We start from the raw sequence: 20,857 nt of genomic DNA, 5'->3' as shown, positions 1-20,857 counted from the left end.
GACTACTGGAAATTACCATTTCAAGGCAAAGAAGAAGACAGCCTTGAACCAGAGAAACTTACAAACCTGCATGATTTTTGTAGAGAGGGTAGTGATGTTCTGGTTACTCACAGCTCTTCAACAGATCCCAGACTCCAGTGGGGAAAATGGCACCAATATTGAGGTCTCCTTGATGCACTGAAAACAGAGGATATTTGGACAAAGAGAGACAGGCTCCCTTCTGAAAACAGGACTTACAGTCTTCAAAAATAATATTGAGTGACCACTGTAATCAACCAGATTAGAACTGCATTTACTCATCTCACATTGTCTTTAGGCTGTGCCTTGGGGATTCAAGTCCATTTAAGTGTATTGTATAGTCATGGATTATGAGGAGAACATCTAAAATCACACACAGAAAAACATGAATGTAAAAAAATTAAGCTAAAGAATGAGGTCTTTGCTGGCAGAAACCAAATTAATTTTTTTAATGTTGTATTTTTCTATGTGTGATGACCACATAGGACCAAATCACAATGAACAATAATTTGGAGAGTGGAAAAAACATCCTGCATGAATGTGGCAGGCATTTGAGGAAGAATCCATCACTACTCCCAGATAAGTTTATTTCCCTAACCTGCAAGTCTGCAGTTGGCAACAATAAATTGTAGGAAAAGAATATATAATGAGGGTAGGGCTGGCATCCAGCTGGCCCCTGAAAAGCTGGAACAATGGATTGACAGGATTCTTGTGCAGCCTGGCATTAAGAAATGCAGAGCCTTGACCCTGGGAATACATTATTCCTGGCAATAGTCCAGGCTGGGCACTGATTGACTGGGGAGCAGCTTTGCTTTGAGAAGAAGCTGGGGATTGTAGTGCAGAGAGCTGAACCCAAATCCATAGTTGTGGTGAGGCAGGACAGCCACAGACTGGGCTGGTTTAGCCCAAAGGTGGCCAGGAGGCCAAGGGGTGAGGGAAGGGATTATTTCCCATCCCTGGCACATCTGGCGTGCTATGGTCAGTTTAGGGCATCCTAGCACAGGAGAGAAGTCAACAGATTGGAGGAAGTTCAGTAGACAGCCCCAGGGATGCACAGGAAGCATGCTAAAGGTGTTCAAAGGAGAGGCTGAAGGTGTTCAAAGGAGAGGCTGAAGGTGATCTCAGCAGCTTCTGAGGGATCAAGAGACTGCTAAGCTGTTTGGAGCATTTTTGACCGAAGGGAAAAAAGCTTCTGTTTGCCTTGGAAAGATGCCTTATGAATAAGGTTCTGGCTATCATCAGGGATGTAATTCTGTCATCCTTCTTTGGAGAATTCAGAACATTGTGCCATAAATGCATCCCTTCTTCAAGCACAGAAGATGCCAGCAGTGTGCAACCCTAACAGCTCTCTGCAGAACTGTGCAGGTAGAATGAGCAGAGTGCAGTGGGAATGGGAGCAGGGTGGCAGAAGAGGAAAGGAGGAGATGTCAAAACCAGGATCCTTTCTATGGAAATTAAACAATGAATCACAGCTGTTAGAATAATGAATTATAAGTTTTAGACCTTCAGGTGTTGCCTCACATGCAGGGAAAAAAAACAACGCAAACACTTGAAAAACCCAGGAAAAAATTCAGATGACTACACAAAAGGTTTCAGAATTCTCCTCTGAAATATTAGAGAGGATCCAGACCAATGGACGAAGAATAGGCATGCAAGAGAAAGTCCTCAACTGAGCTAATGGTGCACAACACAAGGAAGACATGATAACCTGGCAAATGACAGAAATTGCCTTTAACCTTCTATGATCATTACATAATTTATTCTGAATAGTTCTGTGGTCAGGAATCACACAGAGGTTAGCTGGGCTACTAGACAGAATCTCATCACCAACAACAATAAAAACCAAGGAGCTTTTTTGCTTTCCTACTCAAAATGTAACTTAAATGTGGCATTTATCATCCCTGTTCCTGCAGCGTCCCTGTTCCTGCTGCAATGAGCAAACTGTGCACAAAGCAAACAAACCAAATTAACTATGTCTCTTGTCATTCATCTCTTCTAATAAATAACTCCAGGCTGATCCCTCTGGGGGTGGTGGCTGTCGCTTCTGTTTTCTTCAGCTCGGCCTTTTACCCTTGGACTGCCTGTCCTTGTGGGGTGGGAACAGCTGAGAGGTGATGAGAGAAGCAGTGTGGGCTGGTGGGCACAGCACCAGGTGGGAAGCCACAGGTCCACTGTAGAGTCACTGCTCTCTTTTCTCACAGCCATTCCCATTTCTGTGGGACATGGAGAGGGACACCTGGCCAGCTCAGGAGAACAAAGCTGGGCATATCTGACTGTCCCTGTGCTTGACATACCCTCTGCAGAGAATGAGTTCAGCATGAATAAACCGAGATCTTTTTCCAAGCAAGCTAGCATCCACCTAGTCCTAAATCCTCCAGAGTTTCTTGTGGGAGTAGATAATTTTTCCCATTTCCCTCCAAAAAGAAAACAGAAGGAAGCTGGTTTGTGATTTGGGCTTGCCTGTAAGAAATTGGCATGTGAAACTTCAGTGAGAGATTTCCCTGCAGAGAAATGGGAAGATAATTATTTGAGCTGACTCTAAGTTGTTAAATTTGCACACTCTCCTGCCCAGGTGTGTCTGAGTGTCCTCACCAGGACCTCTATGTGTGTGACAAAATGGAGGGTCCCTGTTAATATCTTGGCTTCCTCGTGACTGGTGATGACAAACCATGTTTGAGTAGGTCTTGTACATGCTTTGGGAGTCAGCAGCTGCAATGAGGGGATAGTTTTGGGTCAGAAGTTTGCTCACTTCAGCCTCCAAGAGTTCATCAGCTGCCAAGGCTCTTAGGCAAGGTTGCTGTCTGTTATCCGGCTTATTCATTTTGGGGATCAGTGTGACAACAAATCTGCCTCTCTGTTGGGTAGTGGGAGGAGAAATAACAAATACAGTGTGCTACAACCCTTTCTGTTATCGTCCTGCTACCATAGCTCAGGTCTTCTGCTGATTAATCATCTCTTCTGTGGTCCTATCCAAATCAGCCTTGAAGCCAACAACATCAGTGTTCCCTGATCAAGGGAACAACACCCAATTCAGTGTTACCAGTTCTACAGTTTTTGGGGTCTTTGGTTGTCAATACAGCTCTGCAACCCTTGCTCTGTTATTTTTTTATGCTGCTTTCAGATTGTGATTAATATGTAATTCATAACATTCCTGGTATGTGTATTACAAATCTCTCCACACTGGTCAGCAAACCCCATTAACCTAAAGATCATCAGATGGGGCTCCATGGTCATACTCGGGCTTACAGATTTTTATGCAACTTATCCAGAGTCTGCAACACCTGCCCTGCCACAACAGGCAGATTTGTCACCTGGAAATCTCCCTTCTCCACTGTCCACCATCAGCTTGGATCTTCGCAGGCAAGGTGAGCAATTTTAGTCCATCCTTCTGTGCTTGAATGAGGGATTGCTCTTTCCAGGCCTTAAAATAGGGAGAGAATTTTAACAGATTTGAAAATGGAACTTAGGACCCTAAGTCATCACACATTTTTTGAAAGACGTGCTCTGCATCCATATCATGTTACTGCTCAGCTGCAGGACTTTTCTTAGACTATCTGAAAGTGGATCTGAACTGCTGTGCTCCAAAGAGGGGTTATTTTAATGTTGTGCTGAAATACTGACAATGAAAACTTGTTGCTTTAGTTAGGCAGTGAGCACTCTCACCCCAGGTCTTAAGAGTTCAAGTAAGCAGAGTTTGATTGCTGAAGTAAATTTTTACTATTTTGGAGTTCACAGGGTTTATTTTACTGCAAATGCTACTGGTGTCTCCCTCCCAAATTTCACTGGGCACATGAAGCCAGGACAACATGCTACCCGAAAGTCAGAAGGTTACAGTGTATTTTCTGGAAACAGTCACTTCATGGGCCAAGAGGACAAGTTTAAGCAGAATGAGACATTTTTTAGAGCAAACAAGGCTTGCCTAATTGAATCAGAAACTCAAGACTTTACATGGCAGTTCAAATGCTAATACACAGAAACTCAGCAACCTGCTGGCCACAGATCCAGCTGGAGAATGGTTCAAGACTCATTTCAGCTCTGATGCAGAATTGCTGAGCAGTACAAGACTGCAGAATGCACTTCATCTCCCAGCTGCACACACTTGGGGCCAGACACCAGGACTCCTGGTCTTAAGAGGACCAGGTGTCCCAGTGAAATCACAAATTTTAGCTCTTTGGTTTGGTTTACAGACCAGGCAAGAGAAGTCTGGAATTTTTGCAAGCAAGTAATCTGTGCACCCTTTCCATACAGAACACTGTCAGATTGCTCAGCTGGAAACCGCTGGATCAAGGCTGTCTCCTGGGTCACCACAGCCCTCAGCAGCCACTTTCCAGCTGGACTGACTAAAATACAAACCAATGCCATCCCATAGACTTGTCAGAAATTATCTTTGTTTGTTTTGTGTCTGACCATTTGGTTTTAATTCTAGGATCAAGGGTACTGGGATGAGACATGGTGCATCCTACAAAGTGCTCCTTTAACTTGGGCCATCAGGACACCTTAAGGGGAATCCACAGTGGCAGATGTGCCAGCAAAAGTTAGAGGAGCTCAATTAGCCCATGGTTTATCTTTGCTCTGATGAATGAGACAAAGATGCAAAGGTGATTAAAGCTGAGGATGGAAATCCAGCTCTGCACCCATTACACTTGAAAAGTTCTCTAGGGGGGGAAATAAACAGGAAAGAAAATCTTACAATGCATGTTTTTACAGACAGTGATGGCTCTGAGACCAGGCAGTGTTGGCAGGAGTCACATGCATTGGGAATGGGCAGGTTTCAGACTGCAGCATAAGAACAACTGGGAAATCAGTGCTCCATGCTTGGAACAGGGACCCTGGGCTTTGTTTCCCAGTGATGCTGGCCTCTCATGAAGACTGCAGCTATGATAAGAGGGTGTAAAATACTGGTATTATTCCTTTCTAAAAATGATATATGTACTTTATATAGATGAAAAAATCATCAGATAAAGTAGAAAGCAGGAGAGAAAAGGATCTGAAGATATTCTTTGTCACCAAAAGATATCCTTCCTTTGGCCACCACCCCAAGCCTGCCAGAGTTCAGGGGGTGTTTGGACAAGGTTCTCAGGCACAGGGTGAGATTGCTGGGGTGTCCTGTGCAGAGCCAGGCATTGGACTTGCACGATCCTAGTGGGTCCATTCTAGCTCATTATATTCTGTGATTCTGTGATAGTCAAGTTCAGCTTCAGGAAAGGCATGGAGACCTTGAAATGTCACCTGGAACAAGCCAGGGCCTAGCCCTGTGGTTCCCAATTATTTTATAGCTGAGCCTGTCTCCTGAGAGCAATCAATATTCACATACATCACTGACTCTGATCTCCTGCCTCAAGGCTGCCAGGGGCTCCCCTTCACCTCACAGGGCTCCTGCTGGGGAGTCTGCAGTGCCCCAGGCCTTGTATTGCACCTCTGCTGCTTAATGTGAAACTGTCACACTGGTGTGCTCAGTTTAATTGTGCTTCCAGGTACTCCCCTCATTAGCAGGCTTCTCAAATGACACAGAAGATGCAAGGCCTGTGCTATGAGAAGCTGACAGACACATTGACAAAAGTATTTGTATAAATCTCAGCCATTTTCCTCTGTCTCATGTCTTGATAAGTTCTGTGAAACTAATTGAGATAAAAGTCTAATCTGTCCAACTCCAAAGGAGCTGAATCAGCTTTAGTGGAAAATGAGGGGAAACAAGACAGTCTGAGCAGGAGAGGCAAATTAAGATGGTCATAAGTTATAAAAATAGTGAGTATTTGGGCTTGAGAAAAGGAGACAGTGAAACACTGGGAAACTGTGGCCATCTCACTTTTTCCTCATATTTAACACACCACCTAAATCCTTGTCTTGCTCCTACAAATACTATTGCCCCCCTGCAGGAGGAACATACTCTCCCCAGGTAAATGTGATCACCTGGAAGTAAATGTGATAATCTGGAAGTCACCTCAGTGAAAAACAGGAAGACCTAATGTTCCCATCTATGTGTCACTGCAAGATCAATGTTGCAGCCTGTGTTTCCTGCTCAGCAGAATTCCCACTGGGATAAAACCTGCAGGAGCTGGGGTTTCTGTCCCTGCTGCATGGCTTACCTCTCCTTTAGCCAGCCAGGAGCACTCCCTGCAGAGGCACAGACAGAGGTTAGCACGTGGGTAGCTCAGTAAGAGGCGCCTTGGCTTTGCAGGGTGTGCACAAAAAGAGCTGTGGCCACCTCAAGCCGATTGTCCCCGAGTATCGAGGTGCCCCGACAAGCACCTGCTGATCGTGCCACCAAGGAAGTGGCTGCAAACCTCTCATTGCTCACTGATGAGGTCCAGAACTGTTTTTACACCTTCCTCTCTAAATAAGGAAGCTGCCTGTGAGGCCTCTGATTCCCTGAACAATTTGACTCCTTTGCTTCCCACAGCCAATGAAATCCCACTCCTGCCTCCAGTCTTGGCTGACAGCACTCCAAGCTCAGCAGGCAGGGAGGACGCAGGTTTGTGTTACAGCCCTGGCAGCCTCACCTTGGGCAGGCTGTTGATGTCAGAGTGATGATGTGGGCAGGGACAGCCCCTGCACTATAAAGATGGCTCAATCAAATATAACGGAGGCTGCCCAGCGGGAAGCAGGATCTACAAACCATGGTCCCCACCAGTTGCAGTCCTGCTGGCCTGTCTCTGCTCCCAACCCAACTGCTATCGGGCTTTAGTTTCAGGTCAGCAAGCTCTATTTGCTTTCCAAAAATAAGCCTCTGCCACCATGCTGAAGGGAGAAAAACAAGAAGGGCGGTATTTTTAGGGCCATTAATTCTGACCACGTGCCCAGGAGGTGAACGGGATGGCCACGGCACAAAGACCTCTCATCACTATGTCCTGCGACGCCGGCGCTCACCGGACGCTGCCTGCCTTCCTTCTCCTGGGCCTGCTGGCCGGGATTGCTGCCACACACCCAGCTGTAAGCAGAACTAATGGCACATTGCTGGAGAGAGGATGGCAATCTCTGCTGTCCAGGTCCATGGCTGGGATGTCAGGGGAGAAGGCAGATGTGAACTGGGAGAGTGACTATTTGCTAGGAATCAAGAGGCAGCGGAGGCTTTACTGCAACGTGGGCATCGGGTTTCACCTTCAAATCCTCCCAGACGGAAGGATAAGCGGAGTTCACAATGAAAACCAATACAGTGAGTTGCATCCAGAAATGAAATAGAATAGATGTCACTTAATTGCTGTGAACTCTAGTAATTACCCTTCACAGAGTGCAAATGTTGTGACTTGATATTATTAATCTGTGCTACATCTGTTGCCTTTTAAAGTCCCTGGGATCAATAAACATGAGAACTTTTCGGGCGGAAACATGGCACAAAATGCTTAGACGAATTTAGATGGAATTAATTTTTACCTGCTTTGCTGCACAGATGAGAAAAGACAAACCAGGTCAAAACCTGACCCTCTGCTGCATTTTCTTGCTCCTCATCTTCTCATTTGCCTTTTGAATCTGGGAGGTTTTTGCTGAGTCTGGAGTGCCAAAGCATGATTCTTGAATCCCAGCTGACCAGTATTTTTGGGACACTCAGTGTGTCCCATGGAAGGGGTTTGCTGGTCCTGGTTTGTTCATTCTTGTGGGTGCTGTTCTGTTACCCTAAGAATTAAGGAAAGCATTAGTCATATGGATTTGAATTTCCTGTAGAGGGCAGTTGCTGAAATCTTTTGCAGCAATGTCCTGTGGGACTTCAAAATGCAAGCCACACTTCTTTAAGGCTCAGCAAAAAACCTTTTGTAAGTATAGCATATTACATTAAAATTTGTACAGATCTTATTTTCTTATTTAAAAGGTCCAGAGGTTGACAGATCAAAAGAGTTTGATAGAGCAAAAGGCTTATACAGAATGTAACTACAGTTCTAGAATAATTATTTTCAAATCCTGTGACATTTAGAAAAACACAAGATCTCTGTGTATATTTATTTTGCTGAATTAGGGAGTTAATTCTTATTAAAAATATATTACAAGTTCATTAGGGTGTAAAAAAAACCAAATTATATCAAAATTGCTTCCCATTAGCTATAGTTTCTGTGATAACACTCTATTAAACTTCGTGTTTTTCAGGCCTCTTTGAAATATCCACTGTAGAAAGAGGTGTTGTAAGTCTGCTTGGTGTGAAAAGTGCTCTCTTCATTGCAATGAACAGCAAAGGCAGGTTGTATGGGACGGTAAGTACAAGTGCAAGTAGCTTTTCACAGTTTATACAAAAAGGTTTTGAAGTGGTTTGGTTCAGTTTAGTGTTTTGCTTTGTTTGTTTGGGTTTAGTTTGTTTTGGTTTTGTTTGTTTCAATCTTTTCCTTATGGAAATCTCTGATTACAAGCAGAGAAAATAGCCCTCCTGTTAGAGGGAGCCTGCCCAGCCTGCTGTCATCAGTGCTATTTAATGCAACAAGCAGCACGGCTGTTACAGGACTGGGATTTTAAAGCTTTAAGACTGTACAGAGAACACCTTAGGAAAATGAACATATTCTGCAAATAGTACAGATTAATTAGATGGCTTCTTCTAAGGTCACAGGGCTGCAAACACATTGTAGCAAAGCTGAGCCCCATTGATTCCATCCTGCATTGCACTGTGTGTAGGAGAGGCACAATTATAGCTATTTCCAACAGCTACCCTTAGTAAAGTAATGACCACATGCTCCTTCCTACCAAAAACAGCCACACCATCTAGAATAAATAGGAAGTCTACCCTACAAGGTCAACATGTGTGGCTGGGGTTATTTTAATGATCAGTTTTGTGAGATCAGTTGCAAAGGGTGAGAAAATAATAATAACTATTAACAATGGTATGCAAATCATACTAAAACACCATCCTCCTCATCTAGATGATTTGCTATCTAAATGCAGTTTAACCTCTGAGATGTGAGCAACACATCTCCAGTGTCCATACCCAGCAGAAAAAGTGATTGTTAGGAGGTACATTTGAAAGAGGCTGGCCCTGGGCACTAGGCAAAAGCAGCTCATCCCAAAGTAATGAATGGCACTGGTTGTAGCAATCTCTTTTGTCAAGGAACAGCAGTCCTTTCCTTTGGAAGAGCTGTAATTTCAACAAAGCATTGCAGTGGTTTAAAATAATGCCAAATGCTGTGAGGGACCTGTGACCATCACTAACCCGATTCCTTCTCACACTCATAATGACAGGGCACACTTTAAGGTCCCACTTCAGGAATATTCTCTCAATCACAAGTGATCACAAGCACCCGAAAAGTGCCACAAGTCCAACTGCTTTACTTACCTGGGTCTTTCTAAAAAAGCACAGGGTCCGGCTTCAGAAATCCCTTTGATTTTTTTCCCCCTCCACCTTCAATACAGTTTTGTTTATTTTCAAATACACTTTCAAAAACTGTAAGAGATTTGCATTTTCCCTGCATAGCACAATGCCTTAAGTCAAACTCTTACAGGCTTTGGATGGTGTTATCACACAGATGCCCAAATAGAGCTGCATTGGTAGCATCTCATGTGCCAGACATTTGAAGTCAGAGAATTATTCTGCTTTCTCTTTTAATTTCCTCTGCATTTGTCTCCTGCTTGTCCTCTTGCACCTCCTCTCCCAGATAACTCCCCCTCCTTAGATTTTCATGTTTTGACATGGAGGATATTAAAACTGTTTTCCCAGATTAGAACTAGCTGCATAGTTAAATATAACTAATGGTTTAAGAAAGAAATTATTTCTTGCAAATCAAATCTCTTATTAAAGCAAGCAGTTGTCCCTGGACACTGCTGTTTGGAAAAGCTCTGAAGGTTTCAACAGCCAGCATATAATTTTTTATAAATGATGGAACTTCTGGCAGAGGGGAGGTCTTAAATAAAGCTGTTGTTTGGGAGAGAGGGTGCGATGCTGACAGAAATTATTACTTGCAAATAAAATGAAGAAATCCATGATTTATAATGAATTAACTCGATCTGCCACAGGAAATACACAGTCCATTATCTGGACAGGTGGCATCTGAGTTCATCTGACTCCAAATTAGCACCGAGGAGGGAGATTTATTGTTGGCCGCAGTGGCTGCGGCACCACCTGTCGCACACTGCAATGAGCCCTGGTGTAAAAACACAAGGGAGAAAAATGACCTGGGCCTTGGTGGAAAATTGATTGCACCTGATTTGAATCCCTACCCCTCCCCTTGTTATTCCTTAGGCTGTTTTCCAAGATGAATGCAAGTTCAAGGAAACCTTGCTGCCCAATAACTACAATGCATATGAATCCAAGGTTCACCGCGGCGCTTACATAGCCCTGAGCAAACACGGCAGGGTGAAGAGAGGGAACAAGGTTTCTCCTGCCATGACAGTGACCCACTTCTTACCAAGAATATGACCACCAGCAAAACAGAAGATTAAATCCCAGGACAAACTGTTTCATTTTGCACATGGGGAATAACCTCCCAGGTAAAGTATTTATACTGGTCATTGCAGAAAAAAAAAAAAAGATATCTCTATATGTATGTGTATATTTGGATAAAAATATTTGTACTAGATTCATCACATAGCATATGTAATACAATGCTGCTTCTCTCCTACTCTGTACAAATTTTACATGGCTGTGTGCCTCCTTTGGTGCTGTACAGAGAAAAATGCAAGCTGGAGTGCAAAGGAAGTTTTTGGAAGATGCAGAATGGCTGTGGACAACCATCTAATCAATCATAGGTGATTTACTAGATATTATTTACCTCACATAATAACCTCTTGTACTGAACTGTTTACATATCATGGGCCAAATCACCAGATGATTTTGCTTCACCAGAGCTTCAGGCAGTTCACTCCATCTGAATATCTGCCTGCATCCCCCTCTACAGACTGTGTCCTGTCCTCTAAAGTCCTCAACCTGCTTTGATCACTAAGGTGCCAATTCCATAAGTGTTTCTACACAAGAAAACTGTCTGTTCCCAGAGCCTCTCTGCCTCTGAAGGGATTCCCCAGGGTCTCCTCACATGGACTGGTTGGCAAAATGAAGACCTACAATCAATTTCCCATGGGAAGGGCCACAGGATAAATCATACGTGACTCCCAAATGCAAAACTGAGTTGGAGCTGAGGATTCTGAATGGCATTTTGTGAGCTTAGTTTAGACTTACCTCCAGTATAGATGCGTACATCTTTAATATTAATATTTGTATAAATATAGACATGGGACGGATGAGTGTGCATCTATGTAAGTACATACTTTTAATGAATCAATCATGCCAGTCTCCTGATGCCCATGTGACTCTATATAAAAGAAAAGAAATATTTAAAGGCACTGAATCTCATTTAGCCTGAATGTTGTTGATCTCTAAGAACTAGAACTGGTGTGTGGGATGCATTTTATAAAAGATAAGAAATTCATGGAAGCTTCCAGCAAAGGGTTATTTTAGAAAACTCTGTTGAATTTTCACTGTCTTAAGTATATTTGGTTCTTCTCTATCATACCTCCCTAAGGTATGAAGGACAGAGAAAGGAGGCTACACAAGCATACCTTCCCATGTTGGGACAGAGGAACTCGTGCCATAATTCCAATTTATGTCACTTGCAAAGCATCTGTTTCAAAGACAACATAGCAAGCTGTATGAAGCACTCTTCAAAGCTCTCCTAGAAGCTGTACAAATGACACATAACCTTGCTTTGCTATTTTGACAATCCTTTTCCAGATCACCAATGAAGCTGCATTCTCTGTGCCTTTGAAAGAGTATTTTAAGAGGCCCAAAGTCAATAGTTGCTATAAATGTCAGTTACCAGAAGCCTTGGGATTCCTGCATTGGTGGCATGCTCCTAAATTTGAAACTAGATTCAATGTAATGTCAGAGCATGAGCATTTTCAGCATAGATGGACCATGCTGCTGCAGAAGTGGATATCTGAGTGCAAGATTATCTCCCACGTCCAGCCAAAAGGGGGCTATGTCCAGCCTTGACATGCCATTCTATTTGCAGGGGCTGTCTATTCGTGATGAATTTGAGCCTTCTGACATGCATGAGAGACACTGTCAGGGCCAGATCCTCAGCTGGAGTAAATCAGTCCAGGAAAATTATCAGTTTATAGCTACAGAAGATTTGGCCCAAAGGACATACCCACAAGGATATACCCACCACCTCCATTCCCAAGAAACTGTCAATGCAATTGTTTTGTGAACAAGATACAGTTTTCCAGCATCTCTAATGTGACTTATACTTGGATTTATCTAGTTCAAATGTAAGTGATGATCACAATGTAAATGAAGAGAAAAAAAGAGTGGAATCCTACTCACAGTACAGGAATGGGATACTTTGGAGGATGCTTTGGAAGGAAAGGAGTTGAAAGGAATTGCTCTTTATTTTCTGGTCTTGCAGTATTTCAGAAAGAAGCCAAGATGACACACTTTGTTCACCCACAACCTGTGCCGCAGTTCGCTTTGGAGAAATGTGCATTTGAAGTGAAAAATCAGAATGTTTTGAGTGGGGAGAGAGTGGGTCAAAGAAAAGTTTGGAGGATATCAGAGTCCCTAGAGGTACAGAGAGCTGTGCAACATTAGCTGGCAACCTGTATCCTGGGGTTATATTCCTAATTGTCTTTGAAATGAAGTTTGAAGAAGTATGGAAGAGTCCAGGGATGTAGAAGGAAACAGAGTTCAAATGCTGGTGCACAAATTTGTTTCTGATCACAGCTTAATCCAGCATCCTTATGACAGGATGAAGTCTGTTCCCTCTTAAACCAGGGCAGCCTAGAGAAAATGATTGTTGTCAGGACTGGTAAGCATTGGGAGAGCTGGCACAAAAGGTGGGAATCAGACTCACTGGCTCCATTTTGCACACACTGGTCAAGCGAGGACAACCTGTAGACCAGGTCACAAGGAGTCAGGACAAGAGGGAAACGGCCTCAAGCTGTGCCAGGGGAGGTTCAGGTTGGACATCAGGAAGAATTTCTTCACTGAAGGGGTGGTCAGGCATTGGAACAGGCTCCCCAGAGAAGTGGTGGAGTCACCATCCCTGGAAGTGTCCAGGATATTACTGGATGTGGCTCTGGTCTGGTTGACAAGGTGGGGATTTGTCAAAAGTTGGACTTGATGATCTTGGAGGTGTTTTCCAACCTCAATCATTCTGTGTATCTATAAATCTGTTATTCACAGCCTGAGACTGCTCTTAGGAACTGCAGACCCTTTTGGATGCAGTTTTGGTGGGCATTTGGAGAGCCCCATCAGTCACTCTGCTGAGTTACTCTTTACATCACTGTTTTTATCCTCATTACACCCCAATGCCAGCCAGATCAACATGGAAATCACAGCTGAAATCAAAGAAGGGTATGTGACTATATAAAGAAAACTCATGAAACTAAAGGAATTTCCCACATCAGGGCCAAATTAGGAACTTCAAAACATATCTCAAGTGTGCATTAACAGGGGTCATGCCATGGGCTGAGCTTTGAAAGCATTGCTGTGAATGCTCCACACCAGCCTGGCATGCCCACATTTTGCACATGGGATTCTCCTGTGGAGTTAATGCCTATATTTACAGTTTCTCCTTCCTCAGGCAAACCCCATAACATTCTAAGATTTAATTCACCCTGTTAGAAAGCAGATTTGGCTGGAACTGAATCATGTTCTTAAATAAATGTATTTTTCCCAGACATGCAGAGACACAGATATACACACAGTGGAAAAGCAGAGTAATATTTGTATACCTCACTATTTCAATTCCAAGATTTTATTTTGCACAGTAAAATGGTGCCAAAGTTCTCAGATTACTCTTTTTTCACTAAAATATACCTCATGTTCTGACTCAATATGGACTCACAATTGAGACTGTAAATTTGCAAGAAACATAAAACTGTCCAATCAATTGTTTGTGAAATTGCTTCTATTTTTATATGTATGTGCTGCGCACAATAGTTTAATGTATTCATAAAATAAAATTTTATACATTTTTGGTAGTGTTTTGACTCTAAATCCCTCTTAACACTTGGTTTTTCCCTTGATTCAGAAATGCTGTGTTAACTCTTCCTCCAAATCTAGTTTTTATTCACCTCTAGAACCAGAGTATGCATTGGTACGCTTCAAATTTTTGTAGACCTTTGCGTAATTCAGATTTCTTGCCTGGGAAGTGCCCAGGTGTCCTGGGAGGCATGGGCATTTCCCATGCTCCCTTCCCACTCTGTGCTCTCAGTTTGGGGGATGAAAAATCTCCCAGGAATTTTGGGGACAAGAGATGGTGGATAAGCCTCACACCTCTATGAAGAATAGGAAACATTTTTTTAAGTTTACCTCATTTTCTGCTTCCTCACAGGTAATTTGAAACTTAATAATATCTCTGTTTCTATGGAGACATTTATAAGGGAAAGGACTGTTGGAAGGCTTGAATCCAACCTCTTAGATGAGTGCTGGACCAACTTCAAAGCTAGGGGAAGATGTATCAGGAAGAATCCCATCTACTCATCTCCTGCAACAGCTTCATGATTCATTAAGCTCTGGTTGAAACTCTGGATAGCAACTCAAAGGGAATCAAATAGAGAAATATCTCAAAAGGGTCACCAGAGCAGCCCATGCTTTGCTGATATCCTAAGTCTAAAAGGGGCTGGCATCTTCTTTACAGTCTTGACACAGGATACATTAGTCCTGTGCATTGACAGAAAGTGTCTGTTAGCTCCAGCTGGAGCTAACTCTTACCAACACAAATGGCTGCAGAAATCAACTGAAGGATTCAGTACCATGAAGGGAAAGAAAAAAAAAGGAAAAAGAAGGCTTTCTGGTAATTGGCACGTACAGGATAAGCTCAGCTGCAGGTGCACAAAGCTCAGGTCCATGAACTGTGTGGCTTCTGCTGAGAGCACGTTCAGAGCAAGGGGCAGTGTCAGCGCCAGTGCTGGGATCCAGAACCCCCCCCTGTGCTGGGCTGAGCCCCCAGTGTGGGCAGCAGGGCAGGGGGGATTCTGCCCCTGTGCCCCTCTCTGCTGAGCCCCCCTGCAGGGCTGCATCCAGCCCTGGGCCCAGCACAGCAAGGACAGGGAGCTGCTGGAGCCAGGCCAGAGCAGGGACACCAAGGGGAGCAGAGGGATGGAGCAGCTCTGCTGGGAGGAAAGGCTGAGGGAATTGGGATTGTTCAGCCTGGAGAGGAGAAGGCTTTGGGGTGACCTCACTGTGGCCTTGCAGTGCCTGAAGGGAGCCCTTTCAGGGCTGGAGTGACAGGACAAGGGGAAATGCCTTTCCACTAACAGAGAGCAGGTTTAGGTTGGATATCAGGAAGAAATTCTTCCCTGTGACCGTTGTGAGGCTCTGGCACAGGTTGCCCAGAGAAGCTGTGGCTGCCCCTGGATCCCTGGCAGTGTCCAAGGCCAGGCTGGATGGGGCTCTGAGCAACCTGGGATAAGTATTGGCATTCTAATTAAAGACATGCTTGTAATAGGAAATAAACAGCCCCACATCTCTTTTGCATTGGTCTTTTGGGGTGTTTTTTATTGCTTGTTTTCTTTTGGCCTTTGCTGAAGCCACCCTGGTCTGCATCAATTTGAGCAATGGAGGAAACAATTAGGTCCCAGGTATTTAACTACAGGTGACTTTGTTCCTTCAAAAAATGGTCCAACTGCAAACTCTTGTGCTCCATGTTAGGAATCACAATGACTTGCAGAATCCAAAAGGTCATTTGGTTTCCTTGTCAAAACCCAAGATTAAAGGAGGAAGTAAGAATCTCTTCCAGCTGCTGGACAGCTGAGGAGGAGACTCAGGGTAAGAAAAACCACCGGGAATCTCTAGGTTTAATACATGTAATGCAAACTGGAATTGCAGTGAACTGCAGTGAGGAAGTCGCTGTCATTGGAGAAAAAAATTATAAAAACAAACAACCAAGTATGCAGCTACAAGCAGAGATTTCTTTTTTCTCTCCAGCCAAACTCTGCATCCGGCTCAGTCCAAAAGCATGTTTGTTTTGGAAGCCACACACTGCTGAAAAGTGTTTGGCCAAAATCCAAGGGGCCAATAAGTCCAGATGAGCTCAACGAGCTGTGTCCTTGGATCATGAGATCTGAACATATTATTCAATCCTGGACCTCATAAGCACATATAATTGTTCACTATTTTTTGTCACAGGGTGTGGACCAAAATGCCTTGATTAGGACTAATTTTTTTCCCCTCACAATTAAGTGTTTACAACTTACAATTTTATTGTGCGCTTTCATGAACCATGGCTGACAGATATGAAATAGCTTCTCCAAGGACAATGAAACTTACGTCAAACAAGAAATCATTAGGGATGATATCTAAAACAACACAGTTTATAATTATATTTGTTTCACGGCACTCTTCCTTTCCTTTTTTTTTTAAATGAAAAATGATCCATCCTGACTCATTCCTGGTGGCTGGAGCCTTGCTTTCTTCCTGGAGTTACTTTGCCTATGACCTGAGCCCAGGACTCACTGGTCCAACATAAATCTTCTAGCCTATTGAAGAAGCAATAGAACAAAATTATGCAAAAACCCAAAGAAGGCAATTATGCTAATCAGCATAGGTGTCACTCAGTGACATCAGGAGAACTTTAACTTTGTGAGGGACAAACCAGTTTACATTTAACCCAGTGTCAAAACACATGTGGAATGGCATCAAAGTCACAGAGAGTAGGTGTAGATTGGATATTGGGATGAAATTCTTCACTGTGAGGGTGCTGAGGCCCTGGCACAGGGTGCTCAAAGAAGCTGTGGCTGCCCCTTGATCCCTGGCAGTGTCCAAGGCCAGGCTGGATGGAGCTCTGAGCAAGCTGGGATAGTGGCAGGTGTCCCTGCCCATGGCAGGGGGTTGGAATGAGATGGGCTGTGAGGTCCCTTCCAATCCAAACCACTTCATGATTCTGTGATGATGATGATTTTGCAAAGGCAGTAACTACAGAAATAGAAACTGTAGGAAAGTAAATATGTATGGGGTATGTCTGCATGTCACTTTCTGTAACTCTTGAGCAAATCTGCAGATGTGTTTGCACTTTTTAAAGAGAAACTTGCAGATTTCAAAATAAAAAGCTAATTTCCAATGGATTTTTTTCCCTACACCCCTATAACAATCAACATGCAGGTCCACAGGCCCTTGTGTATGACATTTCTTATGTATGTTTGCATTCTGCACAACCTCAGTTCATGCTGAGATGGTCATCAGCTGGTCATGAAGGTGGTACCTTGAATTAATTTCCATTCTTCCACCAGAAGTGGAGACTGTGAGAGGAATGGAGCAAAGGGTCAAGAAGGGATACCAGTGTAAAAGAGACACAGCCTTGTTCAGGGTAGGCAGATGGGCTAACCAGCCTCTGGCATGTAAGAAAGTTCCTTTGGCATAATGGAAAGGATAATAAAGAAGATTTTTTTTAAAAGTATTAAGTTGTATTTTTAAGTTTTGAAAGAATTGTCAGCAAAGAAATCTCTCTACTTTTGGGGAACTGAGCAGGTTGATGAGAGTCAGAACTTCAATAAAGATGATAGTCTGACTTATTTGAAAGAGAAAGCATTTCCCAACCAGCCCTGGCATGGCACCAGCTTGTGACAGCTGTGAAAATGGCCAAAGATCAAAAGAGCCCAGGTGCAGGATCAGTGTCCCAGCAGCTGATGAACCTTTACACAATGTGACTCTCAAGTTCCTCCTCACCAGCAACGTGGCAGGCTGAGAAAGCAACATGAAGAACTATTGTGACTACACTGAAAAAAAAATAAAATGTAGCTGCACATCTATCTGAAAAGATATTTTGTGAAGGAAAACCTGAATCAGGGGTACAGTTCAAGACATATTTTTGCCAGATTTCTGTTCAGTCTCATAAATTCTCCTCAATGTGCTCCCTGTCATGGAAATAGCTCAGAAAACAGAACCCAGCTTCTGAGCAAAGATGAGCTAACAGAGTTTAGTTGAAAAAATGAAGCCACTGTTACTTTTCTTGCTCTGGCCGTTACAAACTTTGATCTCCATGTTTCTTTGAAGGACTCCAGAATCATAGACTGGTCTTCCAGTGGCTTAGGGAATCTTTCTATTTTCCTTTTATTAGAAACCCTGAGTACAAGGACAATGTTCAGTCATGACTGTGTTCATTTATTATTTCGGCTTTTGTGTTAAAAAAAATTACTCTTAAAACTTATAGAGAGCAAAGATTTCTCCAATGAAGTTTTCATTTTGAAGACATCCCACATGAAAAGAAGTCCCAGAGCCAAAGAGCAACACCTGCAATTGCACTGAGGCAGCTCTTCCCATATCAGTCACATGCTGTGTTATTACTGTCCCACAGTAAAAGTGCCCTTGGCTGATGATGTCTGCATATTTTGTCTTCTTGTTTCACTGCATTCCCCTCTCCCTCTTTTCATTTTCCATTCCTAATTTCTTTAACCTAAGCCTTTTTTATCTCTTCTTAAAGGAGACAGATCTGGGTGAAACATGTGAAGCCAAGAGGTAGGAGTAAGTTTAAAATTAAGTTACAACAAAGTTTGTTATCGATCCTTGTCTTCTGCCTAACAAGGGGAAAATGTCCATTTAGTTTATTGGAAACTGACAATGAATGCAGTGGCAGATGTTGTTGAATCCTAGAAATACTTGGATCAGAAGGGACTCCTAGATGTTCCTAGTCCAAGCCTATTTCCAATGTTGGGAAACATGAAACTTTACATAAACCAATGAGTTTTCCCAAAATAAAATCATCAGTCTGCTTTTAGGCACCTTGCAGCATATTACCATAGGAGATGGATGGCTGAAGAGACTTATTTTTGAGTGTGTGTATCTGTGTCCCCAGGATTTCTTTGCACCTGGAAGCAAGCACACCAGGAGAAAGGAGACACTTTCTCACACTGCCTGGGCAGACAGGTCAGCAGGACTGGGTGTGCACAGGGCAGATTTCAGAATCCAGACAAACTTCAGGCCTTCCAAGCCTCAGCATCAAACCAGAACATTTTTCAGCCTTCCAGACCTGAGGGGAGCCCACAGGAAAGGTGGAGAGAGACCCTTGACAAGGGCCTGGAGTGACAGGACAAGGGGGAATGGCTTCACACTGACAGAGATCAGGGTTATATGGGATATCAGGAAGAAATTGTTCCCTGTGAAGATGCTGAGGCCCTGGCACAGGTTGTCCAGAGAAGATGTGGCTGTGTCCAAGGCCAGGCTGGATGGGGCTCTGAGCAAGCTGGGATAGTAGCAGGTGTCCCTGCCCGTGGCAGAGGGTTGGAATTAAATTATCTTTAAGATCCCTTCCAAACAGGCCATTCTGTGATTCTATGATTGCTTTTGAAATTGAGGGTATCAGCAGCTCTAACCACAAATTGCACCCATTCTCTCTCCCACAACACCTAAGAAAACTCAGACCCCTTAAAATGACAGAAACACTCTCTGTTCAGAAAACAAAACCTTTTAGGGACTTCTTCTGCTTTGCCTGGGAGCTGTGCCAAGGATTTCAGCTGGAGGAGGAATGAGGCCCTTCATTTCAGTTCCTTGGAGCAGGCACACTGCAGAAACTGCTGGTACATGCTGCGGTCCCAAACCCAGTGGGCTGTGCTTACCTCATCTTGTTCACGTAGGTGAGCTGGGCCAGGATGTTTTCTTTAGTCGTGGGCAGTGTGACAAGAATGGGGCCTCCAAATAAGGTCACTCAGGATGTGTTTAACAACACTGGGTGAAGTCTGTGGCAAAGGCAACTGCTCACACACACACACACAGCATCCACGGTACATTCCCTCGGCTCAGTGCGTCAGTATTCCTAGAATAACTGCTGGAGAGGCACTCCACCCTTGTGCTTCCAATGCTGGGGGTGTGATCATCTCAGAGACACTTGTAACAGTGATTTTAAGGAAGCAGAGGCAGAGGGACAGGCCCCTGATTTCCATGACTTCTTTTGAAGAGATGCGGTGCAAAGGAAATTATTGAGAGCAGAGGTAGTTTTGAATCTATCAATCCAAACTCCTGTGTGAGCTGAGCAGCAGAGAGCAAGAGGCTTCCTGAGGCCAGCACAGGCACTCAGATGGCACAGAATGCTGCAAAAGGGCAAGCCACCCACCTGTTTACAGATAAGTCAATATGCTTTATTAGGCAAGAATGCTGCAGGTGCTCCTACGTGATGAAAAGAACTCCAGCACTGGGACGGGACGTGTAGTTTCACTCGTAGGAGAATCCTGGAAGGCAAATCCATTAGATTGAGTAGAAAACCTATTTTTTTCTGATGGTCCACAAAGCCCTTCCAAAAGATAACTGCAAGTCCCTTCTAGTAACTTCAATCTGTTGTAAAAAGCTTGCCTTTGCCTTGTGAGTCCTCTCTAGGACTGAAAGGAAAAGCAGTAAAAGAAAGCAGTACAAGGAATGACATTTAGCTGCTGAGGGTTTTACAGAGTCGAGGTGGTAAGTTTGGACTGCAAAATTACCTAAAGCTGAAACTCAAAGCAGTCAAAATGGGAGAAGCCACAGAGCTCCTGTAACCCTCAGTTCCTTCTGTGTCATTTGCAGTTAAATGATGATACCAGGGAGGTCTGAGTGTCACCCGTGTTCCAGCTGAGGCACCTGGCCCAGGTGAGTGCCCAGAATGCTGAGCTGCCTCTGGAGCAAGGAGCAGGCAGCAGGAGCAGGCCTGGGACAAAGACATGGCAGGGAGGGGGGGAGTGAGACTCACTAAGGGCTGGAGCATCAATCACAGAATCACAGAATGATCTGGGGGTTGAAAGGGACACCAAAATCATCTTGTTTCAACCTCCTGCTATGGGCCTGGACATTTCCCCCTAGACCAGGTTGTTCAATGATTATCTTGAATAAATTTCATCCTGAAAGCTGGGGTCTGTCTTACCCATATTCTCCTTTCATCTTTTGCTCTGGAGTGAGGATTTCCTCATTTTACCTTGGTTCCTGACATTGACAATAGGTGGTAGCTCCTCCAGGCTGTCTCCCAGCTCCCTT

At 43.8% G+C, this 20,857-nt stretch overlaps 1 protein-coding gene across 1 annotated transcript; it reads left to right on the top strand.

The window, feature by feature from the left end:
• Positions 1-6,831: 6,831 nt before the first annotated feature.
• FGF6 (fibroblast growth factor 6) lies at positions 6,832-10,345 on the top strand. The gene is made up of 3 exons (XM_058805869.1): positions 6,832-7,171; positions 8,095-8,198; positions 10,169-10,345. The coding sequence occupies exons 1-3, from the start codon at positions 6,832-6,834 to the stop codon at positions 10,343-10,345; spliced, it is 621 nt and encodes a 206-aa protein (XP_058661852.1).
• Positions 10,346-20,857: the final 10,512 nt, after the last annotated feature.

Source organism: Ammospiza caudacuta, chromosome 5 (genome assembly GCF_027887145.1).
Source record: "Ammospiza caudacuta isolate bAmmCau1 chromosome 5, bAmmCau1.pri, whole genome shotgun sequence".
Lineage (NCBI taxonomy): Eukaryota > Metazoa > Chordata > Aves > Passeriformes > Passerellidae > Ammospiza > Ammospiza caudacuta.
This window is presented reverse-complemented; position numbering and strand designations above follow the sequence as displayed.

Bases quoted from the DNA above. Each gene is read 5' to 3' on its own strand.
- FGF6 (XM_058805869.1), top strand. From the start codon at position 6,832: ATGGCCACGGCACAAAGACCTCTCATCACTATGTCCTGCGACGCCGGC. The intron at 7,172-8,094 runs GTGAGTTGCATC...CGTGTTTTTCAG, and splicing joins TCACAATGAAAACCAATACA to GCCTCTTTGAAATATCCACT. The intron at 8,199-10,168 runs GTAAGTACAAGT...GTTATTCCTTAG, and splicing joins AAGGCAGGTTGTATGGGACG to GCTGTTTTCCAAGATGAATG.